The sequence below is a fragment of the Juglans regia genome, chromosome 2, assembly GCF_001411555.2.
Source record: "Juglans regia cultivar Chandler chromosome 2, Walnut 2.0, whole genome shotgun sequence".
In the NCBI taxonomy this organism is placed as follows: domain Eukaryota; kingdom Viridiplantae; phylum Streptophyta; class Magnoliopsida; order Fagales; family Juglandaceae; genus Juglans; species Juglans regia.
Window position 1 is genome coordinate 33,707,988 of NC_049902.1, and position 24,341 is coordinate 33,732,328.

The window sequence follows — 24,341 nt, forward strand, 5'->3', positions numbered from 1 at the left end:
CTTTTAAAATATTATAACGGGAAACTAGACTTAAATATATAAAATATCGTTCAGAAAATATTATTTTTATGGGAAGAAAAAAAGTGGAAAAGAAAAGAAAAATGGACTAGGTGACCTCAAAACCTTATCCCGCTTCCAAAAACCGGCCAGAAATCTCTCTCCAGACTCCAGTGGGACTGTAAGAGGCAGTAGCACAAAACGCAAAGTAATCCCCTGTGGTCTCCCTCTCTCTCTCTCTGGGGGACCAAAATGCTGAGTGGAACGTGTGGCCTCCGCGCCTGTTGCTTACGCCTTTCGTTCTCGCCTGAGACGCCCCTCATCAGGGCCGCTTCTTTCCGGTTAACGAGTCGCCGCCGCGTGTTCTCGGTCGCGTGCCCTGTTTCCGGCGCGAAGAAGGAGAAGGTGATTGTGATATCTGGGCCCACCGGTGCTGGGAAGAGCCGGCTTGCATTGGAGCTCGCCAAGCGGCTCAATGGCGAAATTATCAGCGCCGACTCTGTCCAGGTTTGAAAAAAAGAAAACAAATTTTCCTTTTATTTTTTATTATTAAAAAAAAGAAACTAGTTCTTCCATTCTTTGTTTTCCCGAGAAATCGGAAGCAAGGTAAAAGTAGCTTCATTTATTTGTTAATAAAAAATGAGAAAGACAATTGTAATTTTCTGCTGGGAACTGCTGAGAACGAGAGCTTGTTTTGGATTAATTTAAACCGAAACTTTTTGTCTTCTGGGTTTTCCCAGCATTGAAATTCACTAAGTGCCATTTCAAATCTTGAGTGTTGTCCATTTGAGAGTTAAATAATCTTTTGCATTATCAGTTGTAGCTATGGTAGAAATAATCTGACAATTATGGATAATTTTGGACAAAAGATTGATTGTTAGTGGCACGCTGAAGCTATTTTGGCTGCCAAGAACTTGTACCGAAAGAAAGAAGTTGACATCGTGTTATTGATAGGATATATTGATAGAATTCTTCTTACTTATATAAAAGGAAAATATTGATAGAATTGCCTTCACTTTCTGCCTAAAATTGGCACTAAAATTTCTTTCCTACCAAACTCATACTCACCCATTAAATATTGTTCATATCTCAGGTATATCAGGGTCTTGATGTTGGGTCTGCAAAGCCTTCTCCGAGTGATAGAAAGGTGCCTGATTAAGATAAGAAAGATGCTTATTATTTCCTTCTTCTATCATGTTTTCCTTTTGATGAATAATGAGTTGTGGGTTACCATATATTTCATGTTATCATGGTATAGCACATGTCATGTTACAGGTAATTCGAAGCCACTAAGAATTGAATTTTATTGGTTATGATTTTTTGAGTGATGTTGATACCATGACTCAAGTATACATGTGGAGATCTATTTTATTGTGGAAGAATTTATCCCTCTAAACTTCAAGATTATCTGTTTACTGTTTCAATGTAATTGCATCTGATGTATGGGTGTTTGATGTGCCATAATGTATTTTAAAGTCCCTGAATGTACATGTCTGGGATTATCATCCGGAAACAGATTATCTTGACTTGTATATACCACGAGATTTTCTGCTATGGTGTCTCTGGCTACTGTTTTGCCATATCTGTCATTTCACATTAGGCCTAGGCCTCATGTTTTAATTTCAGTTCCTAAAGAAGGTTTAGAAATTTCTCTGCCGAATTAGATTGAGGTAACATGGAAAGATTATAAAGCACAGATATTTAAAGTGAAATTATCTCATGTGCATGTCAATTTTTTTTTATCAGTAAACAAAATTTGATCGAAAATAATAGGCAAGAGCCCAAGTACACGGGATATATACAAGAGCGTCACTTATTCATGATAATCTAGTGATACAAGAATCATGTGCACGTCATTTCTTTTGAGCAATGGAATGATTGCTCTACTTTTGCTTTCAAATATCGATATGTTGCATTGGAATGCATAACTAGTCATGTATTCCCAAATATTCATCAAATTTTATTTGAAAATTCAAATTGGAAACCATTACCATTATTATTTTTTACGGGTAGAATCCAATATGTGTTGCTTGTTTGTCATGCACGACACAAGAAGTTAGACCATACATACCCATTGTTTTTTTCTATCACGGGCAGAGACCAATTTGTACACTCGTCTGCCATTCACAACGCAACAAACTAAACCATGCCGATTGTTTCTTTTAATTCTTGAGTCCACTATGCTTCTATCAGCTTTATTTTTTATTTTTTTTTGGGAGGTGGCTACTTGGTTGCCTGTGTTATTTAACCTTGCTTGTTATTTGTTAACTGGATTTGACCAAATCTTTCCATTTTTGTTGCATAGTTTTACAATTTTTATGCCGTATGTACTTGGATTTTCTCCACTTTCTTGATAAATTTATTCCTTATCAAGAAAATGATAATTAGACAACTTTTTAATTTTTGCTTTTTACCTTTTCTAAGGAGGTACCACATCATCTTGTTGACATACTGCATCCCTCTGAAGGTATGTTACCCAGGGGACTGGCTTTTTTCAACTAGGCAATAATGTTTATATTGTGCTAAATTTTGAAGCTATGATTAAAAAATTGCTTCTTCTAATACCGTTGATTCCTCAATTGTCAGGTATTTGAACATTTCTTTTATCCGACTTTAATATTATTTTTTTTATAAGTAATAAGAAAATTTTATTGACAAGTAAATAGGCATAGCCCAAGTACACAGGAAGTATACAAGAGAAAACATCTAGATACAAGCTGCGGGGAACTAGACTGGGCTAATCCAACTTTAATATTTACTATTATATTCTTTCAGAGTATTCTGTTGGGCAATTCTTTGAGGATGCAAGGCAGGCTACAAGATGTATTCTTGACAGTGGACGTGTTCCCATAGTTACCGGTGGGACTGGATTGTACTTGCGATGGTATGTTACCATAAATCCTTTTGTAGTTTGTAGTTACTGTTGATCTGATGTCTTCAGTTGTGGCTAGTATGCCCAGGTATATCGTATCATGCATTATAAATAAATACAAACTTTTATGGCATGTAAATGCAATTTGTTTTTTTTCAAATATAAGGTTCATGTATGGAAAGCCAGACGTCCCAAAAGCGTCTCCCGAAATTGCCTCTGAAGTATGTTCAGAGCTAGCAGATTTGCAGAGAAATGAAGACTGGGATGCAGCTGTGCAGTTGGTGGTCAAAGCAGGTGACCCAAAGGCCCAGTTTTTAGCTGCCAATGATTGGTATCGGTTACGGCGTAGCCTTGAGATTATCAAGGTTAGTTTATGATGTTTTCTGATTTCTTTATGAACATTGGACTCCCCCTCTCTATCAGCACCCCCACGCACAAATCAGCACCCTCACGCACACACAAAGCTACAAAATACTCGATATGAATATTCAAATGCTTTGCCATAACAGCTACAGAAGTATGGTTTTGTTTAAAAGGCTTATTTCCTTTTATCACCTAGACTTTGGATTAGTTGGCTTTATTAGTAATATATTCTACGAGGAGAACCCCACACACAATAGTGTCTAATAAGGACATTTTTTGGGAGATAGTTTACTAAAAATTTGCTTTCAGCACATTAATTAAATACATTGGGACATATTTATAACTACAAGTGTTCTCTATTTATCAAGATTTCCTTTGGAATGACAGTCTACTGGATCACCTCCATCTGCTTTTCGGGTACCATATGATTCTTTCAGGGATCAATGTGATGGTGTAATGGTCAGCTCTCATGATGTGAACACTTCTGCTGATGTCCTGGAGGAGAATAACTCGAAGGATTTGGACTATGATTTTATTTGTTTTTTCCTCTCTAGCCGGAGAGTTGACCTCTATAAGCTAATTGACTATCGTTGTGAAGATATGCTTTCAGGTAGATCATGCTGTGGAAACATAACTATGTTTTTTTGTTTTCTGACACTAAAAGTTCTCAAATTCTTTGGAGTACACACCTATTTATCTACATAGTTTATCAATTACCACTTCCGATGATAGTGTTGATTATTTCTTGTTAAAGGGATTTTATTATATGTTTATTGTCAGTGTGCGCAAACACACAGAGGCATAGTACTTTCTGAGATGAATTTTTATGCAACGGACGATAAACTGATATTAAGGGATATTTTCTTATGAATAAGTCGGTATATTTTCTTTCTTGACATATTAGCTTTGTTATACTCGTTACTTTTTATTCATTTTAAACAGTTGTTTTTGCCTGTAGGAAGTGACGGGATTTTGTCCGAGGCCAGATGGCTTCTTGATACAGGTCTTCTACCCAATTCAAATTCTGCAACTCGAGCAATCGGTTACAGACAAGTATGCCTTTGATATTTCTTCTTCTGTTCTTTCTGTTTATTTTAGTGTTTAGTTTGCAAGAAATAGTGATGATAGTCCGTATAATTTGTTTCTGGAATTGGGTTATCCAACCAATCTTTGTTTTCAAAAGCTGATACGATTCATTAAGGAAGGCCCATCATTCGATCCTTAAGCTAGATTCTTCATTCTTGCTCGTACTATGCTTGGTGATCTCCAGACACCTTGTCAAAGCCTGTTTGGGTATTTCCTGCAATGCATGATTCTCTTAATTATACTTTCTAGTATCTGTGGATTCATTTGTCAGCACTCTTTTTCTATGGGCCACAGCTGTGGATTTTCGTGGCCTCAATTTTCATGAATTTCTAGTTTCTATTTCCTCTTCCTAAATAGGTGTTACCTTTTGTATACCATCTTGTGTACTTTGGCTATGCCTATTCATATCAATATAATAGTTTACTTATCCAAAAAAAAAAAAAAAAATCTGTGGATTCACTGAATTTTTGTTACTTCCAAGCTTTAGAAATTTGTTTCCTGTTGACCTATGCTGTATTGAATGTTGTTATGTTTTCTAAATTTACAACTATGACTTCTTAAATGCCATTCTGTATAAAGTAGTAAATATTTGAACCTCAACATGATGCTATCTTGCCTCCTCTCTACTTGACTTTGCCTAATAATTGTATGTTCAACTGATTTGGGCTCGTTTTGGTCTTAAGTGGTTATTCTATGTTAGGCAGTTATGCTAAAGTTCATTTAGTTTGTGTCATTCAATAATCTTTTTTTTTTGGTGTCATTCAATAATTTCAGGCAATGGAGTACTTATTATACTGTAGGCAGCAAGGAGGTAGGAGTTCTCCTGGAGATTTTTTTGCCTTTTTATCTGACTTCCAGAAAGCATCTAGGTAATGGAAGTATGTAATAAAATTACTACTTTTTTGGTGTTTTTGCTCTATCCATTATATATCAATCCAGCAACTGTAAATTTGTTTTGCAGAAATTTTGCGAAAAGGCAATTGACTTGGTTTCGTAACGAGCAAATGTATCATTGGCTTGATGCTTCTAAGCCCCTGGTATGTGTATGCATTCTTTCCTTTGTTCATGAATCTGTCTGAACTACTTTTCTTTCATCTTGGAGTGCTTTAAGTGGTTCAAATGTCTTCATTATTTCAGCAAATGCTTATTTATTAAATCTTAATTAATAGAAGCTCATAAAGGAGTGTTAAATCCTATTAGAACAGAACTGTGAATTCATTATTTATTGTAACACTGAGGTTTTAACCTTATTGTAGGTTTTAACTTGTTCTGTTTTCAACTCAGTAGTCTTTGCGCTGCAATTACAGTTGTGAAATCATTTTAACATTAAGCAACTTCAGATTTTTTGGGACTGGTTGATATGAGCTTCTTGATGTATTGGCACCAAAGGAATAATGATTAATCATATCAGGTGCTGCTTAAACTATTTTCTAATGTTATCCTCTCTTGAGAAAATTTTGCAGGAACAGGTGATGAATTTCATTTATGATGCGTACCACGAAAATAGTGGAGCTTTGGTGGTGCCTGAATCACTAAGGATGAAGAAAGATATTTCAAACCGCCGAGAAACTTCTGAACTTAAGGCCTACCGCACAAGAAATAGGTATATTATGGTTAATACTTAATATTATGTTGTTCTGTTGTTTGTTGCAGATAGCTAAACGGTTTTCTTTATATGTGAAGGCATTTTGTGAGCCGTCAAGATTGTTCTCATATCTTGGACTGGATAAGGAGAACCCAACCCACGGGTGAAGCAACGAACGCATGAACTAAGCTCATCTCAACTTCATGGAATCAGAAATGAAATAATTTTGTTTTATGGGTTAGGTTAGTTTTTGAGGCCCTTGCTTTTATTATGGCATATTTCTATCCTCATCAGCTTTGATCAAGGCCTTCAAGCATTCATCTTCTTGGCAGTGACTCTCGGACTCCAGCTAATCTTCATTTGAGTATCCATCTTCTTGAAGCCACATTGTGCATTTCCAGAAAAGCAGGATTTTGACAATGGAATCAGTGTATATCTTAGTAATCAGTAGGGTCTAGTGTCATTTTTTGTTGTTGTTACATGTAATAACTTAAAATTTTCAACACAGGCAAATCAGGCCTGGACTTGATGTTTCACCAACTTTGGTATCGATTTTGGTACACATTTTTTTCAGAGAAAGATCCTCAGCATTTTTCTATGTTTTTTCCTTTTCTTGTTCCTTTAATTGAAGAGGAGAAAAGGCTTTAGCCCTGAACGGTTTTGGAGTAATGCTAATGTTTTCTCATGCAACTTGATCTACTAAATTGCTGCATGCCTTTCTTTGTCTGGACATTTGAAAAACAATTTGTTGCTTAAAGACATCGATAAGACGATGACCGTATTAGCCCTTTGCTCATAACAAGCTTGCTCTCTCGCTCATGGACTTCTGGGTGACTCCATCTCTTGAACATCAATAGTTCACCAAAGTAATATCTTGGTGAATTCCAATGCTGCATCACTTGCTGCCGTCACACGTGACTTGGTCTATGCTATTGAATCTGCCGTCTCAGCAGTGACATGTTGAGTAAATTGCTGGTGTCAGCTGTGCCTAGCTTCACAATACCTGCACCATCTTCTTCATTTCAAGTTTAATAAGAATGTCTGTACACCCACCCCCCACATGACTTAGATTTTTGTTATACTTTGCGCAATTTTTGTTAAGGTTGCATTGTCTATACAATGTTCAGATTTCATTTTTTTCATGAAGCGTTGCACTAGCTGTAATTTGCTGTTCTTTTTCCTTTATTGTATATTTAAAAAATAAAATAAAATTTCAAAGCCTAATGGGGATTTCAAGCTTGTTATTTATTACTTGTTTATTTTTTTTGGCTCTCTCTCTTTGCATCTTTGTTCCAAATGGTCAGCTAAACAACATCGATCACTATGATTCATCTAAGTACTTATTACTTGTATAGCTAAGAACCTTTTCCGGTCATCAGCATCCATAGATGCCTTTGGTACACAGAATATGCTGTAGCATTCATTGGATCATATGATATAACCTGATCTGCACCCACCAGGCACCCACCCCAATAGAAAAAGGCATCATTGTGCTTGGTTTGGCTAACTTTTTCCAACGTCTCACCATCATCTTATCTTCTTCTTCTTCTTCTTTCTTTCTTTCTTTCTTTCTTTCTTTTTTTTTTTTTTTTTTTTTTAAATTTTTTTTTTTAAAGTTTTATTTAGCAGTTGGTTTTTTCTTTTTTAATGGACGGAGTGCATATGCATAGGGATTTAAATGTAACTATAGATAATCATCATTAATAGTGCGGGTCTATTATTATTTGAGGTACAATAAGTAGTTGGAAGATTTTTAATAATTTTATCAAAGCTATTTAATAATTCAAATTAATATTTAGCCCGTTTGAATAGTAAAAGTATTTCATATCATCTCATCATTATAACTTTTTCAAATTCTCACACAAAATATAATAAATAATTCAATATTTTCAAATCTTAAAATAATAATAATATTAAAAAATAATATTTTAACAATATTTTATTTAACTTGTATCTAAAACTATCACATTTCATTTTACTATCCAAACCACACCTTATCTTATAGGTTTCAAGTCAACGATTAAGTTTAATAATTCAATTTTGTTAAAGCTTTTTAATAATTGAATCTTAACGGAAAAAATTACATTATAGCTTTGTGATTGAGAATAGTGTGTTAAGGACATGTTTTACACTACTTACGACAGTCTCAACCAACTTGCATCACAAGAAACGTGAGGGCTCGGCGGATAGGCGATACCTCCAATACCTAACTTAGTATATCTCTTGGAGGGAGTTATTTATTTATTTATTAAAACCTAAGTTTGAGTTCTACCTTTATTTAGGCTTTATATCCCTCTCTCTAAGTTGGGCCTCTATTTTCTTTGTGCTTAAGGTGTCCACCGATTGCTCTGGATGCCATGCCGTCGTATTTAATTTGATTGCTCTTGTTAGTTCCTTGGATCATGTCTTTCACGGTAGGTGGTGAGTCGCGACCTTTCTCATGGTACCTTGTCAGGGACAAAATCTTACATCGGGATTTCCTGCTTGCGAATTATCCGGGCAAAGGCGTGTCCGTGTGAACGCTATCTCATCTTCTATGCCGACTTGGACCTTATTCTCTCTTACTATTTGTTGGGCTAGTAGTGTTTGGTCCTTGGGCCTTCACGAGGTGGACCAGCCCAGCCCATGGGGAATGAACGTGCCCCTCCAATGTGATAGCCTTGAATCTTGATGATTTGAGGTGAAAAGTATAAAATGGTAAATAATGTATTATTTTCCTTAGACATTTTATTCATTCTTGCTTTTGTTACTTTTTCAAATAATTTTTAATTAATTAAAATTTAATAGACATGTTATGCAAATCTAGCAATATTGAGTGGAATTATGTTATTTATAAGTCAATGAGAAAACACCCTATTTTTTTTTTTTTTCTAAGCAAGTTTCATTCATAATATAAGAGTCTAAACAGCTTAAAAGTATCCAAATTATACAATGTTAGAAGGGGGTCCTTGCCACTATGGAAATCTAGTATATATTGTGGGATCCAAATTAGGGCAGTGCTTCCATAGGCTTGATTGGAAGCTACCCATTGCGTTAAGTTGTGCGCACATCGATTTTGAAATCGATGGATTTTTTTTGCTCTCCATTCTTCAAAGTTGCGTAGCAAAAACTGGATGTCTCTGGTGATTGAGTGCATTGTCCAGTCTGTTGCTGACTATGCTTTTGTGATTGCTTGTACTACCTGTTTGGAATCTCCTTCAATGATGATGTTTGTTAACTTTTTGCTTTCGGCCTCTTGGACTGCTAGTAGTGCAGCTGATGCTTCTCCAACATTTGAATTGGTGCTATGGATGAGGTCTGTTTGAACAAAGATTGGAGTTCCTTTGTCATTTCTGCATATGGTAGCTATGGTACTCCCCTTGTTTCTGACTGCCACATCAAATGAGAGTGAATGGAAACCAATTGGAGGGGCTGCCATTTGAGTTATTGTTGGCAGAATTTCTCACTCCATGCTTTGCTATGTTCTACGAAAATTTTGGAGACTTTTGTCACGAACCAGTTTGGGGTGGGGCAGGGAGTATTATGAATTACCCAATTTCGAAGAAACCAGATGTTATCCATGGCAAGTATAGAAAAGAGTTGAAAAGAATGGATGTCTTCTTTGGTATTTGTAAACTAGAGGATGGATTGAGAATGATTGAGACCTTGTTTGAGATAGGCTGACTTGCAAAGTTCATTTTGTTGATGGGCCATCTAGAATTTCTCCACATGATTTTGGAGAAGATGCAGTTGAGAAACAGGTTGGAGAGATTTTCTTCTTCTGTATTGCATAGGAGACAAAGTATATGTTCCTCTTCTAGAGGGATAAATCTTTTAAGAATGGATCTTGTAGGAAGAATATTATGCATTACCTTCCAAAGAAAAAGTTTTAATATGTCACGTATCTTTAGCTTCCACAGTTTTTTCTAACTATTATCAGTGTGTTGCATTGGTGTGGGGACTTGAGTTTTGTTGATTAGTGCTACATAGGCAGATTTGATAGAGAAAATACTAAATGAATGGTGGATCCAATTAATTGTGTCCCCTATTGATGAGTAGTTATAAGAGGAGAGGAGAATTTTTTGAATGGCATCAACAGATTGAAGAGTAAAGAGGGTCTGAAGAAAAATGGTGTTCCATCTTCTTGGCTCTTCAAGTGTTAGCTCTGCCACTTTCATGTTAGGCTCAATATTTGGATTGTTCAGGTTAGGAAGAGTTTTTAGGGAATGTAGACCAGGGACCCAAGGATCCACCCAAACTCTAGTGGAAGCACCATTATTGATTTGAAAACAGAAGCTTTCTTTGACAAAATCTCTTTGCTTAATAAGACATTTCCAGAACCAGGAATCCATGGGTTTACCACTCACTTCAAAGAAAGAGGAGTTTTTCAAATACTTGCTCATTAGAAAATTCTTCCAAAGACTAGTGGTGTCATTTAAAATGGATCAATCAAACTTTGATATGAGGGTTCTGTTGAACAAAGAAAGTTTTTTTAGACCCAGACCACCTAAGGATTTTGGCATACAGATTGACTCCAAGATTTTGGGTTAAGTTTATGGAGATTATTGTTATCAATACCCCACCAAAATCTACGAAAGGAATCGTCCAGTTGTTTTGTTATTATGGTTGGCATGCAAATGGTGGATATGATGTAAGAGGGAATTGAGATGGCCATTGATCTAATAAGAGTAGTTTTTCCTGCCTGTGATAAGACTTTTGCTTTCCAGCCTTGCAATCTATTTTGAATTTTTTCCTTCATCTCTTGGAACATGTTTTTATTTGCTGCACCTATGTAGAGAGGAAGTCCTAGGTATATGAGTTTTGGGGGTGCAACTTTAAAGTTCAGGGATTCTCTTATATCTCTTATGGTGCTGTTGGAAGTGTTCTTGCTGAAGTGGATAAAAGATTTTTCAAGGTTAATTTTCTGACCAGAACAGGATGTATAGGTGTCTAGGCATTGGGCAAATGTTTGTGCATTTCGAGAAGAGGCTGTCCCTAAGAGAATTAGGTCATCAACAAAAAGAAGGTGCGAAAGAGAGGGACCTCTTCTAGAAAATATGACCCCCATCTATGTCATTATTCAATTCTATTATGTGGATTAATTTGGATATTACTTTGCTTCCCATAATAAACAGAAAAGGGGGACAATGAGTCTCATTGTCTTATACCACGTAAATGATGAAAGAAGCCAGTAGGGGAGCCATTAAAGATGATGAAATAGGTAACAGAAGTAATACATTTTTGAATCCAATTAAACCAACTTTGGTTGAACCACATAATTTGGAAAATAGAAAGAAGAAAGGACGGTCCATGTAATCAAAGGCTTGAGAAAACACCATACTTAATATAAAATCCATTATAATTATATAAAAAAATAACATGTGACTATTTAATGTAGTTATTGTAAAAATCTTCTCATAAATAAAATAATAGTTATAGAGTATAAATAGTGAGTCTTTAAATTTGAAGATGAAGAGAAATGTATTGTAACTAAAAGCTTGGCATTTGAGAATATGGTGAATCTAATGCCAGAATTTTAAAGCTAAACTCATCAAATTTTGAAGATTTGACTTATTTGATGAGTCCAATACTAGTGCTCTTAGAAATAATAAAAGAATTAAGTTATAATCTTATCATTTTACCACCAAAGGTGGTGGATCAATGGTCATTTAGGTTACATTTGGATGTTGAACTGAATTGAATTAAGTTGAGTTGAGATGATAAAATATTGTTAGAATATTATTTTTTAATATTATTATTATTTTGAGATTTGAAAAAATTGAATTGTTTATTATATTTTATATTAAAATTTAAAAAAAATTGTAATAATGAGTTGAGAGAGATTTAGTGTGTGTTTGGATGTTGAAGTGAGTTGAGTTAAGATGATAAAATATTGTTAAAATATTATTTTTTAATATTATTATTATTTTAAAATTTGAAAAAGTTGAATTGTTTATTATATTTTGTATTGGGATTTGAAAAAGTTGTAATGATGAGTTGAGATGAGTTGAGATGAGTTTGGCAACCAAACTCACCCTTAATAACCAAACAAGTTTAATTTAAGTAGATTGATAAGTACTATAATAAATTTGAATTCGGATATGGATTCTCTTTTAAGCTATTAGTATATCATTTTTCTTAAAAGAAATAGATAGTTACCTTCAATTTTTTCATCTGCCCTTTTTACTCATTAAAAACAAGTTTTTTCTTTTCAATTTTTTTTTTTAAGTGAAAATGGAATCTAATAGATTCCAATAAAATAGTAGAAGCACGGACTCGTCGTGAGAAACTACTCCACACCAGTAACGCCACTTCCCAAAAGGCCAAAACCCTCATTTCCTCAACCTTGTCTCTCTCAATTTCTCTGAGTGTTTGTGAAAAATGAGGCCGTCTATCTTCAGATCTGTACAATCCGCGGTTGCGAGAAACAGTCCTCGCCGTTCCTACTCCACCGACTCCGTTCCGGAGCGCAAGGTCGCTGTTCTCGGCGCCGCCGGTGGGATCGGCCAGCCCCTGGCTTTGCTGATGAAGCTCAACCCTCTCGTCTCCAAGCTTGCCCTTTATGATATCGCCGGAACCCCCGGTGTGGCTGCCGATGTTGGCCACATCAACACCAGATCTGAGGTCCGCTCACACGCACCTCTCCCCCCCCTCTCTCTCTCTCGGGTTTTCATCTATGTTTTTCTTTTCTGTTCTGTTCTTTTCTTTTCCGAGGCTCCCTGTTATACTGGGTTTGATCATGCCCGCGTGAGTGAATGTTTCGGAATCCCTATTCCTTGTACATGCGATTGTGCGGTTTTCATTCTTTTTTTCCCAAGTCAATAAACTGGTTTTATTTGTTAGCGAAAAATTGAAGGGAAAATAAAGTCTAATACTTGAATAATTCACTGTTTCTAATTTTCTTTTGCTTTTATGAATATATGTTTTTTAGTAAATTCCTTTTCCTTTCAAAAGCTGTCTACTTTATGGTCTATATTTACTGGGTTTAATTGAATGGGTTGTTTTATGTGTCTGCCTTTTGTATAGGTGGCTGGTTACATGGGTGAAGACCAGCTGGGTAAAGCTTTAGAGGGATCCGATGTTGTTATCATCCCAGCCGGCGTGCCCAGAAAGCCCGGTATGACCCGTGATGATCTCTTCAATATTAATGCAGGGATCGTCAAATCTCTGTGCACTGCCATCGCCAAGTACTGCCCTAATGTGAGTCTCTGTATATAATTTTCTGTCCTTTTTTTTTTTCATTTTTAAACTTGCTACTTTACTTTGAAAATGATCGCATTGAATTGGTCATTTAACACCTTTCATATTTTCCACTCAAGTTCTTTTCAATTTTTATGTTTATTTTATTTTTTTGTATAATGCGGACTTGAGCAATTTTTTTTATAAGTAATGAAGGATATTATTGATGAACAATAATAGGCATATCCAATGTACACAGGAAGTAAAATATTATGTAGAACATGGTTGGACCTTTGCATTCTAGAAGGCATCGAGTGATTTGAGCTATTTGTTATTTTGGTTCTTTTGATGATATATTTTTATATGGTTGTATGGCAAACGTTTTGTGGGGTCAGGCTCTTGTTAACATGATAAGCAACCCTGTGAACTCAACGGTTCCCATTGCTGCTGAGGTTTTCAAGAAAGCAGGAACATACAATGAGAAGAGGTTGTTTGGTGTGACTACCCTTGATGTGGTTAGAGCTAAGACATTCTATGCTGGGAAGGCAAACGTGAATGTTGCAGGTATGTAATGGCCTACTACTGGAAACTAGTTCTTTTACTCTGTTATTGCTAAAATAATAAATTTTAATTAATTAACGAAAATTTTTTAGTATATTCCTGTCTGATTGGTAAAAAACTAGAACTCAGCTGAACTAGGCAAGATCCTATTTTAAGGTTCAGATGAATTGAGGATTTCATCTTCCATTGGGTCTGATGCATGATATGTTGCTTAAGAGTTGGATTGCAGCTAGTATTTTCTTATCTTTATATTCTTGCTACTCGAAAATGTGCATTCATGTTCAAGGAAAAGTTATCCTGGATGGTTTTCAGGCTGAACTGAGTTTTGTGCATTTGTTCACACAGAGGTCAATGTACCAGTTGTTGGCGGCCATGCTGGCATAACCATTCTCCCGCTATTTTCTCAAGTAATTCCTTTGCTCCTTAACCTCCATCGTGTTCTATCATATCGAGCTATATCTCCATTGAATATAAGCTGGTAAAATCTGGTTTGCTTCCCTCTTGTTGAAGGAGACATGGCTAATTCTGAGTTGTTTGTTTGATAGGCCACACCAAAAGCCAATTTTTCAGATGAAGATATCAAGGCTCTTACAAAGAGAACTCAAGATGGAGGCACAGAAGTTGTAGAAGCAAAGGCTGGAAAGGGGTCTGCAACATTGTCAATGGCGTAAGTCTCAATTGATACTTATCACAAATATATTTTCTGTTGATATGTAGATACTCCGGTTTGTTTCTCAAAGACCATGACATTGTTTCTTGGAGATGAAAAAAATGTATTTATGTATATTTGATGCACTCGTAGTTTCAGAAATAGTTGGGTATTTCCTTGTATCAGTGGTCAGTTTTTCCATCTGTGAATTGGTTTCACATTTAGGAACATGTGTAAAATAAATGGATAAAACTTTAGACAAATGCTTTGTTAGTTTCAACTTTCAGATGAAATTGCTATGGATGCACTATAATTATCAATGCTACTTTTGAAATGCATTCGGTTAAATATTTTTCATGGATGAATGAATGCAAGAATTTGGATTTTGCTTTTGAGAATTTTTATGATCTTTTGAGAATTTTTGCTTTAAAGCTCATTTGGCCTGATTATATGTATTTTGTCCCACTTATCTTGCCCAGTCTTTTATTTTATTTTTATAAGTAAGCTTATCTTGCACAATCTTTCCATTGTTTTCCCATTTTGTAACTCCATCTCTTATAACTGTTCTTTTTGTAGTGCTGGGGGATAGAAGGAAACCTTTATGTATGATTATGTATTAAATGCCTGTGTTTCTTGTAGCTATGCTGGAGCCATGTTTGCTGATGCTTGCCTGAAGGGACTCAATGGGGTTCCAGATGTAGTGGAATGTTCATTTGTTCAATCAACTGTCACTGAGCTTCCTTTCTTTGCTTCTAAGGTGATTGACCTTGAACTCGTTTGATGATTTCTATAGAAAGGTCTTTGCTTATTGCAGTCCACATCCACACTTGTCAATTACCACGAGTTCTTTTGACCTTTTATTTCTAGCTCATGCTGTTGGTGCAAATGTGCAATGGTACCCTGCATTGCACTATTAATGCTTTGACTTGAAACTGGTTCATTTTACTTGAGAATTTTACAAAGGCCACCATTTCGAATGTTCCCTGCTTATGTGTGCCACTTACGTGAATGGTGGATAAACTTATTCATATGGTCAGCCTGATTTTCATATTCAGCCAGATGATAATGGAAACGGTGTGGGTATATTTTGCCTCTGTTGGTCATCAGTATTAAAACACGTTTCCTATATTTTTGCAGGTGCGGCTTGGAAAGAATGGGGTGGAGGAGGTTCTGGAGTTGGGCCCCCTCTCTGACTATGAAAAGGAAAACTTGGAAAGTCTGAAGTCCGAACTCCTGGCATCCATTGAAAAGGGAATCAAGTTTGCCAACCAGAGTTAGATAACACACTATTATTTATGGCTGGGGTGGTATATGCCTACTCCTGAGAGAGACGCCCAAATTTTGCCTTTTGTTTTCTTTTACCAATGTTGTATTTGTTGCTGCAAGTGGCACCGGCTTTTTGCTGTTTTGTCAGGCCTTTTGAAAAAGCAAAGATTCCATCAATAATTCCCAGTGGCATGTTAGGTTGAACAGTACACATTTAGGTTGGGATGATCTATTCATCGAACCCTACTGATAAAATCATTGACGTGACTTGCATCGGATTTATGTGTTGTAGATTGTTAGCTCTTTTGGCTTCCGGAGGATGTTGGAAATGTAGTGGATGCTTGGACTTGACCAGGCTGGAATGTGAAATTAACTTAATTCTTTTCTAAAACGGACAAAAAAGAAAAAGAAAAGAAGGGCTGGAGACAAATTGCTTCCCATTCCCGAGTTTTCACCATAAAATCTAGAACAATTGTGGCCAGGGAGTGCTAATGTTTTGGGAATATCTTGTATCATTGGGTACACACGGTTATTGGCTCATTGCCCACAAAACTTAGCCCCCCCTCGTTTATGAATGAGTCTACTACATCCTGTCCATCTGGTACAGAGATAGAAACCAATAAAAATAGATGCGGAAGGACGTCCAGTCAAGAACTCATTCTTGAGGTTGTCATTGCCAATCTGCAAGGTATCAGAGGCTTTTCTATCTGGTTTGAAACCCAAGGACATGTTACAATACATAACATAAGGTCCCAAGTGTTATCAATACACGGAAGATACAAAAACACATTCCATCCGACTAAAAATTGGTCCCTCCAATCCGTCTAGCCCATTATCATGGTAAACGGCCGCCATGTTTTTTTGATGACAAGTAAATGGCCATCATGTTGATGCAGTGTTGAAAGGAAACGCAGGAAAACCTAGCATCAGGGGCCTGAAATCAGGGATGACTACGGGCTCGTTTGTTTTTAGAGATGAGATGAGATGAAATTAAAGTTAAAAAATTGAATAAAATATTGTTAAAATATATTTTTTAATATTATTTTTATTTTGAAATTTGAAAAGTTGAATTTTTTATTTTATTTTGTATTGGAAGTTGGGAAAGTTGTAATGATGAGATGAGATGAGATGAGATGTTTTCTAAAAACAAACGAAGCCTAAGAGTTGGCAATGAACATTTGCTACACGAAAAGGTTCTGTCATTATAATATCTAACATTATTATACAAAATGCTTCCAGAATAAAGGATCACCATAGAAGGCCAAAAAACACAAAAAAGGATTACAATGAGCCACCTATATAAATAAAGGTTATAAGTCATACTCCTTAAGTACTCCATTTCATAATGCAGCCATAAAGCAAAAGCACCTTGAATGGTTCTACACAACCATATGCTATGCAAAATCAGTTGCTTAAGATTGTCAGCTGTATCGATTGCAGATCAACTTATTTCTGCCATCTTGAAAACTGCACCAAAATTATTGAGCTTGTCAACTTCGGATTTTATTATCATACTGGTACCCAGCACAGTCCCGCATGCACATGCATGCGCCACACATGAACACGGACACAAGCACAAAGAGACATATATACAATATCAGTCATCTTTCTATAACATGAACGGAATCTGAAAACCAAATTCATGTTAAAGCACATTTTGAAAGGCTATTTGGCGTAGGTTGGGACAGATATATGGAAAGAAGTTTCCTGAAACATCTGGCATATCTTTTGAAAATGCAACTTTCAATTCCCAAAGCGAAATGAGAAGAAACTTTAGTATGTCATGCAGATAGCTTCGACGGCTTTACTTACAAATATATAAAGATGGCTTTGACAACTTATAAAGTAAAGTACTACCGATACATTAAAAAAAAAAAAAAAAACTTATGAAGTACAAAACAGAGGTGCAATGTACCATCCCCCATCCTTATTTCTATTTTTTTTTTCTAAACTTGCACTATATATCCTTGGTTTTATTCCTACTTGACCTAAAACCTTTCAATCCTAAATTATCATTCCAAACTCCAACTAGGAGTTAATTTCTGCCATTGTCTCATCAACATGATATTATCTTTAACAGATACACAGCCTTAATTTTGATCCATGATGTAAACTTACCATATTAGGAAGCTCGCGTGTGATATCTCCACTTGATCATACACATCCTTGACCATGTCAACATACCTTAGAGAAGCTTCTGTTCCAAAATGCACCACATTAATGAAAAGATTTATCCAATTTTATCTCCTCAAAGCATCCTTCACCTAAACCATCCTGGGATTTTGTATGAATCCAACAATTTCCATCCTAAATAAAGCCCTCCCTAATCTGCTATATTACTTCTATAAAGAAGATTATAAAAAAGCTCCATCATTCTTTAATCTCTACCTCACTTGCTAAAACTCTTTGACCTTCATCTTTGACACATTTATAGTGACTCAACTCTCATGTTGTCCTTTTCCTTGACTTCACTAGCTACCCGTTTTGGATTCTTCTTCATCGCACCATAATTTTCACAAACCTCATTGTTTGTCCATTATCTTTCTTTAACCTAACTGCTGTCTGAACCCCTTCGTTCCACCATCAAGTGTTCTCAGACGATGACAGGTCTTTTGATTCTCCAAGCACCTCTTTGGCCTCTATTGTTATGCAACTAGCCATTCATCCCATGAGCCGGGCAGCCTGTTGGGCTGTGTGTATGGTACAAACCAGAATGGCAAAGCTTAAACGACAATATCATTACAAGTCATGCAAACAACAGGAGACCAATAGTTTTCAATAACTACGATGATTTTACACCTGTACATGCATAAACACAAAAATAACAGGAGACCTGTGTATAAACACACATAATGATTCCTACCTCACCTGGATCCTCTGACGTTCAAGGTCAATGTGCATCTGACCCAGTTGCAGAGGAACCATCACTGTGGGAATCTGCATGCAGAATAGCAGACTAAATTGATCAATCTACAGCAGGGCTTAGATGGAACAGGAATAATGGCATGCAATCCTACTATTACAACTTTACAAGAGATAGCAGCCAACTGTGAACTTTTAATCTTTTACCGTTTGAAGAGGATCCAGAGTCACTGCCAGAACTGCTGGAACTACCCGAACCACTCACGTTATCACCTTGCTTTTCTCCTTGAACTGGGGTGAATTTGGTAACATTGTTTTCAACTGGTTAAAATTCAACAGGTTTCCAATGACAACAGCGCATAACAATTAAATTTTCCTCAAATACCAATGGTGAGCTCAAACCAAAGAACCACCAATCCTCAGGTCAAGAATTTTACCTGCTTCAGTTTCTTTAGGAGCCTCAGCGACGGCTGGTGCTAAATTCTGAAATTATAATATAATCAATTTTTTATTAGCCAACAGCAGTTTCATATAGTAAATAGAGAGACTGAACGAATAAGTAATTTATAGTCTTACCGTCTCCTGGGTAGCATTGTCGGTTTCTGCCTCTGACTGAAGAGCAATTTCAGTTTTTCTCTTATTCTTGCTCAAACTCTTTTTATAATTGGTCACAAACCTATCCAATTCCCAAAGTGTTTCTGGATCAACACTGGCTATGTCCACTTCAATTTCATCATCTTGTTGAAAGAGACCTGGATTCCTCCTCTTAATTATCTGGACAATATTATCTAGCTTCTCTGAAGGCAAACTCTGAAGGTTTAAGCTGAGCCTCTGCTTCTCCTCATAAGTCATATCCCTTTTGTCAGGATCCTTAGCTTTAGGTTTCTTCGGAACCGGGCTCCTAACAAGCTGACTGTGACTGGCGGGTTTCAACTTAGGTTCCACAGGCATGGTTTTAGATTCTACTATCTCTGAAGTCCTCGTTTCCACTGGTGGTGGAGCAGGCACGGGAGGTAGAGCTGGAGCTGGAGCCAGCATGGGAGCCTTTCTTGAAGTGGGTGTTGGCAAACCTGCATCATGACCCATTTCAATTCTCCTACTACGAATGAACTCAGACTCTATAGGTTTCCATTGCTCCTCAAATATTTTGGAAAGCTGCTCAGCCATGAAGTGAACATCCTGCCCTTTCGGGTTATACAACATGGCATTATTAAATGCGAGTCTTACATCCTCTGCAAACTCCCTGGGGGACTTATACCAATTCTTATTCAGCCTATTCTTCACCGTTCCCAAATCCATTGGGTGCTTGACAATAGTATGATAATCACGAAGCCCGAGACCCTTCACATCCACCGGCTTATTGAACACCCAACCAAACTTGTGCTTCATCAACTTGGAGAGTAAATCGGCGCAACTCTTAAACACCGGACTCAAATACCAATCTTTACCAAACCCCAATCCCATTTCACCCCCACCATCCCTCTTCCCTCCATTGGATTTCAACTTCTTTTTGCTCTCCTTCCCCGAGACGAGATCCAAATTCTGATTATGCTGATTCGCCTTGGGCGTCTTCTTCTCTTTCACCGCTGATTCACCAATTCGTTGCTCATTCTTCTCCGCCGCAGACACGGTCAAACTCCGAAACGGTTTTGAATTCGAACCCGCCTCTGAATTGACCCTCATTGCAGTTCCAACTTTATCAACCACAACTTCAAGCTTCTTCATTAAGCTTCTCACATGGTCAAGCTCACTCGCTAGCTTCCTCCTAAGCTCTCTAACCTCACTCTTCGACCTTGATTTCACGCTAATCCTAACCCGGTTCTCGAATCTGGCATAATCCGGCAAGCCATTCCCCTTGGCGAGCTCACGGCAGCTCTGTGAAACCGGTTCATGCAGATTCTGGCTTGAAGAGTCGTCTGACGCCACCGAATCGAACGTCCACGGCGGCTGAGAGGAGTTGTTATCTTCGGTAGTGGTGGCTAGGGGTTGAGAGGGGGACAGCTGGGTGGCATTACCGTAATTCTTGGGTTTCTTGTGGTTCTTTCGGCTATAGACCTTGCTGCTCTCCTCCCACCTGCGCTTCTTCTCTCTCGCTTCGTCATCCCGTAATAACCCCGAAGCCATACATGTAAATAAGCTTAAAAAACCCTGATTTGAACACAAAACCAGCAGTCTGAATCTGATTAAAGCTTTGGTTTCGGATCTTTTACGTAGGGGAAGTTAACCAAAAAAAAAACCCAAATTGACGGGTGATATGAAAACCCTACGATTTAGAGGTTTGGGTGGATTTGGAAAAGGACGGAGTAAGAGTTTCGGAGGGGAATATACCCAAAAGTTAGGGTTTTGAGCTGCGGAGAAAGAAGATGACCGAATCAGGGTTCGAATTAGTTGCAGAAAAGCCCTAGAATGCGACTGCTGCGAAACCAATCCCAGGCTTCCTGCTCCCAGGCTCGGTAGCGAGTCAGAGTTTACACTTGGGGAGTGAGGTTGGGCGAACACGCGCTGGAGAGCGAGTGAAGGTAATAAGTGCCACGTCAGATAAGACCCGTGCGTTGGAATATACCGGGACGTGCAACTAAATATGTTGATACACACGTGTGATAGTTATTTGCGGAATAATTGATAGTGTTGTTGGTATGTGTTGATTAGGCAGCAGAAAACAAGGAATGAACAAACATTTTAACAATTGCGTCGTTAATGTTTTTTTATTTGAAACAGACTTTATTTCATTCAATGAATCTAAATTACAGCTATAATTTATTAATACAAAAAAAATTTGAATTATAAACCAAATTATGCATCTGCTCTAGAGCACTCCGACACACAAATTTTTTTGTGATGGATATTGTCTTAACTTTTATAAAACTTTCTCCTAATAAAGAAAGCGTTCTGTAAAAATAGAACTAAACGATTCATCTTCTAAAAAAGAGAAGTATTGGCCCCTTCCGTTTTCTCAAAAAGGAGAAGTACGGAACTCTGTTGGACACCAAGTCCAATAGCCTATTTCTTTTTATTTATTTATTAATAACTAAAGACAAAAACTATCAACAGATACATAAAAAATAAAAACTCAATAAAAAAAAACTACAAGTGAGACTTAGGGTTACATCTCATCCAAACCTCCCGCCTCCCCCTTCCACTTTTTATTTTTATTTTTTATTTTTCTCTATTCTTTCTTTCTTCTTATTCTTCCTATGGTTTCTGCATTGCCACCTCCCCCATATGTTGCTCTCTCCCTAACCCATCCACTTCGCTGCTACCATCACCCACCACAAGCACCGGCGTGAGTCTAGATGGCATGTCCACCAAAAGCAACGGCATCACGAGTCCAAGCGGCACGAGCACCCAACTCTCGCACGGACACCAACCTCCACTACGCATGTGGCTCCTACGCACGAGCACTAGCCGCGCGACCATCGACTGTAGCATCCCCCACCCCTCTCAACTAGCACCTACCCCAATAGCGACCATCCTGGTGGCTCAACCTCACTTGGGTCAAAGGGGAAAAAGAAAAAAAAAAAAAAAAGTTCTCCAAAAGTGAAGAAGATGAAAAAATAACTCTGAATTGAAGAAGAGGAACAAAAGCTATATATGAAAAACACACAAAAATACCTGAGAGTGCTCACCTATATCAGATCTGAAAAAAACATAAACAAAAATAAACATACTGAAAATATGGACAGAGGGAAGTGAGGGGGGAGAAGCCAAAGCTCCCACCCCCTCAAAACAAGATTCGGATTGGAAGAAGTTTTTTTTCTAGAGAGAAATTAAAGTATCTCTCTCCAACAAAAAGTCATTTGAGTTGTTATTATTAAGTCGGTGTAAAATATATTATTTATAATATTTAAGGTAAGATTTTGTTTGTTCTCAAACTCAGGAGTTCAGTTCACTCTAACTTTAAGGTAAGTTTAATATTCAAACACTTAACTTTCAAATTATTAAATTCAACAAAACTCAAAATCTTCTTACATGTGAGACTTATAATTTTTTTAACTTAAAACATCTTTATACATGTGACTCACAACCTTTTTTAATTTTTTATAAAAAATATTAAACTCATCTTAACATCAAAACACACTTTAAACTCAATTTAGATGGCCCCACATAACTTCCTCAATTACTCAATTAACTACTATTCATAAAGAACTCAACTCAGCTGAACTCAGCTTAACATCTAAACACAACCTTAATTTATAAAACTCATATTTTATAATTTATTTTTTAAATAAAATTATATGACGTAAATATTTTATTAAATATATTTTTATACAAAATATTTGTTTATTTTAAAATATAATTATATAAAAATTATAAAAAATAATTTTATCTATCATTACTTAATAGATTTTAACACCGCCCATTGTAAGTCAACTTCTTGTTCTAGCTTCTCTCTCTAGCTTTCGGGAATGGTTTGGATTCGTAGATGAATTGAGATATATTGAGATAGTTTATAAATAATAGAATAAAAATTAAATTATTTATTATATTTTATGTAAAATTTAAAAAAATTTATTGTAAGATTTAAAAAAATTAAATTATTTATTATATTTTATATTAAAATTTAAAAAAATTATAATGACAAGATGAAATGAGTTGGCGCTTTGAATACAAGGAAGTTAAAATGCATGGAAGGCAAACGAAAATGGGGCGTTTGATTACGTGCGCACACAGATTGTTTGGTTGGCATATTTGCTAGCCAAAACGGTGCCGGAAACGTGGCATGGCATTTGGTACGAAATTTTGCACTCAAAGTCGTTCAAAAAGCTTCTTTCAAATCCAAATGGAGCTTTGCCAAAAAGGCCCCATGACAGAGTTTCAAGAAGCTATAAACAACATAGATGTGTCAGCATCAATATCAATGCCAGTGAAGTTCTAGCGATCAACAGTATCTAGCTATCAACTGCTGCGGAGAAATGTTGGATCCAGAAGCAGGTGCAGGGCCTAGAAGAAAACATGAGGTCGACTGGCCTGCCATTAATGCAAGCCTTTTCATCGATAGTCAAACGACATCTCCCGGCCGGTACTGTATTCTCCCTCATGTGTTTGTGAACCCAACACTGAGACCTCAGGGCCTTGATCTTACATTGACTGAATTAATGCGTAGCGGGAAGCCAGTTTTGACCCCAAATTAACTATCCTAGGTAGCATAGTTGGGCCAGTACATAAGATGGACCTTTTCGCCAAATGTGAAGTCTTTTAGTGGATAGACCTTGGAGTCAGCGATATAAGATCATGGACTACTGAAAGTGTTGCAGAACAAAAACATGGCTTGCAAGGAATTACATGCTTTCAATATTCACATAGAATAAAATAAAAATGGCCTCGATCGGCTTATGAAAGGTGTAAGTTGAAAAGGTTGTTTTGGATTCAATATCAAAATAGTGATCTTGTATTCCCGTTATATAATTAACGTAAAAATTCTGTTTTGAGTTTATAATCTGTTTATCTAGCAGGATCCATTTAGCTTGAACTAGTGGATGTAAAAAGATGCTATAGTTTCTAGTACTTCATGTGTAAGAAAAGCAATCTTCCTAATCAGAGACGTTTCAACATTGTTACTGAAGTGACACCCAGCTAGCTTAAGGAACACCATGCATGCATGCTAATATTGCAGCACCTGAGTAAGCTGGTGCCCCACTTATACATTGCTGTCCAAGGAGGTGAAAACTGCATAGCATGATCAGATCATCTTATTTCATCAGTGCTAATTAAGGCTAAGTACTATTTATCTGCCGGCTTTCCATGATCATTTATGTACTTTTTGGGCACTTGATATTGTTAGCTCTTAGCATTATTGAAAAATTAATGGGTTTGAAGAGTGGAGTGAATTCGTTATATATATGCCATAATCTCTCTATTTCAATTTCTCAATCTCTCTTTGCCTAAACCTCTGTTTCCTCTCTCTTTTGGTATTAGGAAATTTGGTGCATGATCCGTTTGTC

General features: G+C 36.7%; 3 protein-coding genes across 11 annotated transcripts; 2 read left to right on the forward strand and 1 right to left on the reverse strand.

Moving 5' to 3' along the window:
- Positions 1-78: 78 nt before the first annotated feature.
- Positions 79-6,501, forward strand: LOC109012517 (tRNA dimethylallyltransferase 9). 2 transcript variants are annotated; one of them, XR_004800892.1, is made up of 12 exons: positions 79-504; positions 1,091-1,144; positions 2,422-2,464; positions 2,773-2,881; positions 3,036-3,234; positions 3,620-3,842; positions 4,191-4,285; positions 5,093-5,187; positions 5,280-5,355; positions 5,782-5,921; positions 6,002-6,145; positions 6,236-6,501. XR_004800892.1 is itself a non-coding variant. In XM_018994225.2 (11 exons), the coding sequence occupies exons 1-11, from the start codon at positions 250-252 to the stop codon at positions 6,084-6,086; spliced, it is 1,374 nt and encodes a 457-aa protein (XP_018849770.1). In that variant the 5' UTR covers positions 79-249; the 3' UTR covers positions 6,087-6,501. The 2 variants fall into 2 exon arrangements, 1 of the variants encoding a protein (XP_018849770.1); XM_018994225.2 differs by having other exon boundaries at positions 6,002-6,501.
- A 5,530-nt stretch (positions 6,502-12,031) lies between these two features.
- Positions 12,032-15,836, forward strand: LOC109012566 (malate dehydrogenase, mitochondrial). Its single transcript, XM_018994273.2, has 7 exons — positions 12,032-12,506; positions 12,909-13,082; positions 13,457-13,625; positions 13,968-14,029; positions 14,168-14,289; positions 14,911-15,028; positions 15,409-15,836. The coding sequence occupies exons 1-7, from the start codon at positions 12,264-12,266 to the stop codon at positions 15,547-15,549; spliced, it is 1,029 nt and encodes a 342-aa protein (XP_018849818.1). The 5' UTR covers positions 12,032-12,263; the 3' UTR covers positions 15,550-15,836.
- Positions 15,837-16,673: 837 nt separating this feature from the next.
- Positions 16,674-20,889, reverse strand: LOC109012533 (transcription factor GTE4-like). 8 transcript variants are annotated; one of them, XR_001999471.2, is made up of 6 exons: positions 18,976-20,889; positions 18,837-18,882; positions 18,607-18,720; positions 18,406-18,474; positions 17,656-18,227; positions 16,674-17,004 (listed from the first exon to the last, which is right to left on the reverse strand). XR_001999471.2 is itself a non-coding variant. In XM_018994263.2 (5 exons), the coding sequence occupies exons 1-4, from the start codon at positions 20,521-20,523 to the stop codon at positions 18,428-18,430; spliced, it is 1,725 nt and encodes a 574-aa protein (XP_018849808.2). In that variant the 5' UTR covers positions 20,524-20,889; the 3' UTR covers positions 16,674-17,004; positions 18,406-18,427. The 8 variants fall into 8 exon arrangements, 6 of the variants coding, with proteins under 6 accessions (XP_018849808.2, XP_035543372.1, XP_018849782.2 ...); XR_001999469.2 differs by having other exon boundaries at positions 18,401-18,474; XM_018994263.2 differs by lacking the exon at positions 17,656-18,227 and having other exon boundaries at positions 18,607-18,690.
- Positions 20,890-24,341: the final 3,452 nt, after the last annotated feature.

What these genes read in the sequence shown, in the direction of transcription:
- LOC109012517 (XM_018994225.2), top strand. Translation starts at nt 250, where the DNA reads ATGCTGAGTGGAACGTGTGGCCTCCGCGCCTGTTGCTTACGCCTTTCG. An exon ending in CATACTGCATCCCTCTGAAG is followed by an intron (nt 2,465 to 2,772) that starts GTATGTTACCCA and finishes ATATTCTTTCAG; the next exon opens with AGTATTCTGTTGGGCAATTC. An exon ending in GCCTACCGCACAAGAAATAG is followed by an intron (nt 5,922 to 6,001) that starts GTATATTATGGT and finishes TTATATGTGAAG; the next exon opens with GCATTTTGTGAGCCGTCAAG.
- LOC109012566 (XM_018994273.2), top strand. Translation starts at nt 12,264, where the DNA reads ATGAGGCCGTCTATCTTCAGATCTGTACAATCCGCGGTTGCGAGAAAC. An exon ending in TCGCCAAGTACTGCCCTAAT is followed by an intron (nt 13,083 to 13,456) that starts GTGAGTCTCTGT and finishes TTGTGGGGTCAG; the next exon opens with GCTCTTGTTAACATGATAAG. An exon ending in TTCTCCCGCTATTTTCTCAA is followed by an intron (nt 14,030 to 14,167) that starts GTAATTCCTTTG and finishes TTTGTTTGATAG; the next exon opens with GCCACACCAAAAGCCAATTT.
- LOC109012533 (XM_018994237.2), bottom strand. Translation starts at nt 20,523, where the DNA reads ATGGCTTCGGGGTTATTACGGGATGACGAAGCGAGAGAGAAGAAGCGC. An exon ending in ACAATGCTACCCAGGAGACG is followed by an intron (nt 18,883 to 18,975) that starts GTAAGACTATAA and finishes TTATAATTTCAG; the next exon opens with AATTTAGCACCAGCCGTCGC. An exon ending in TCCTAAAGAAACTGAAGCAG is followed by an intron (nt 18,721 to 18,836) that starts GTAAAATTCTTG and finishes AATTTTAACCAG; the next exon opens with TTGAAAACAATGTTACCAAA.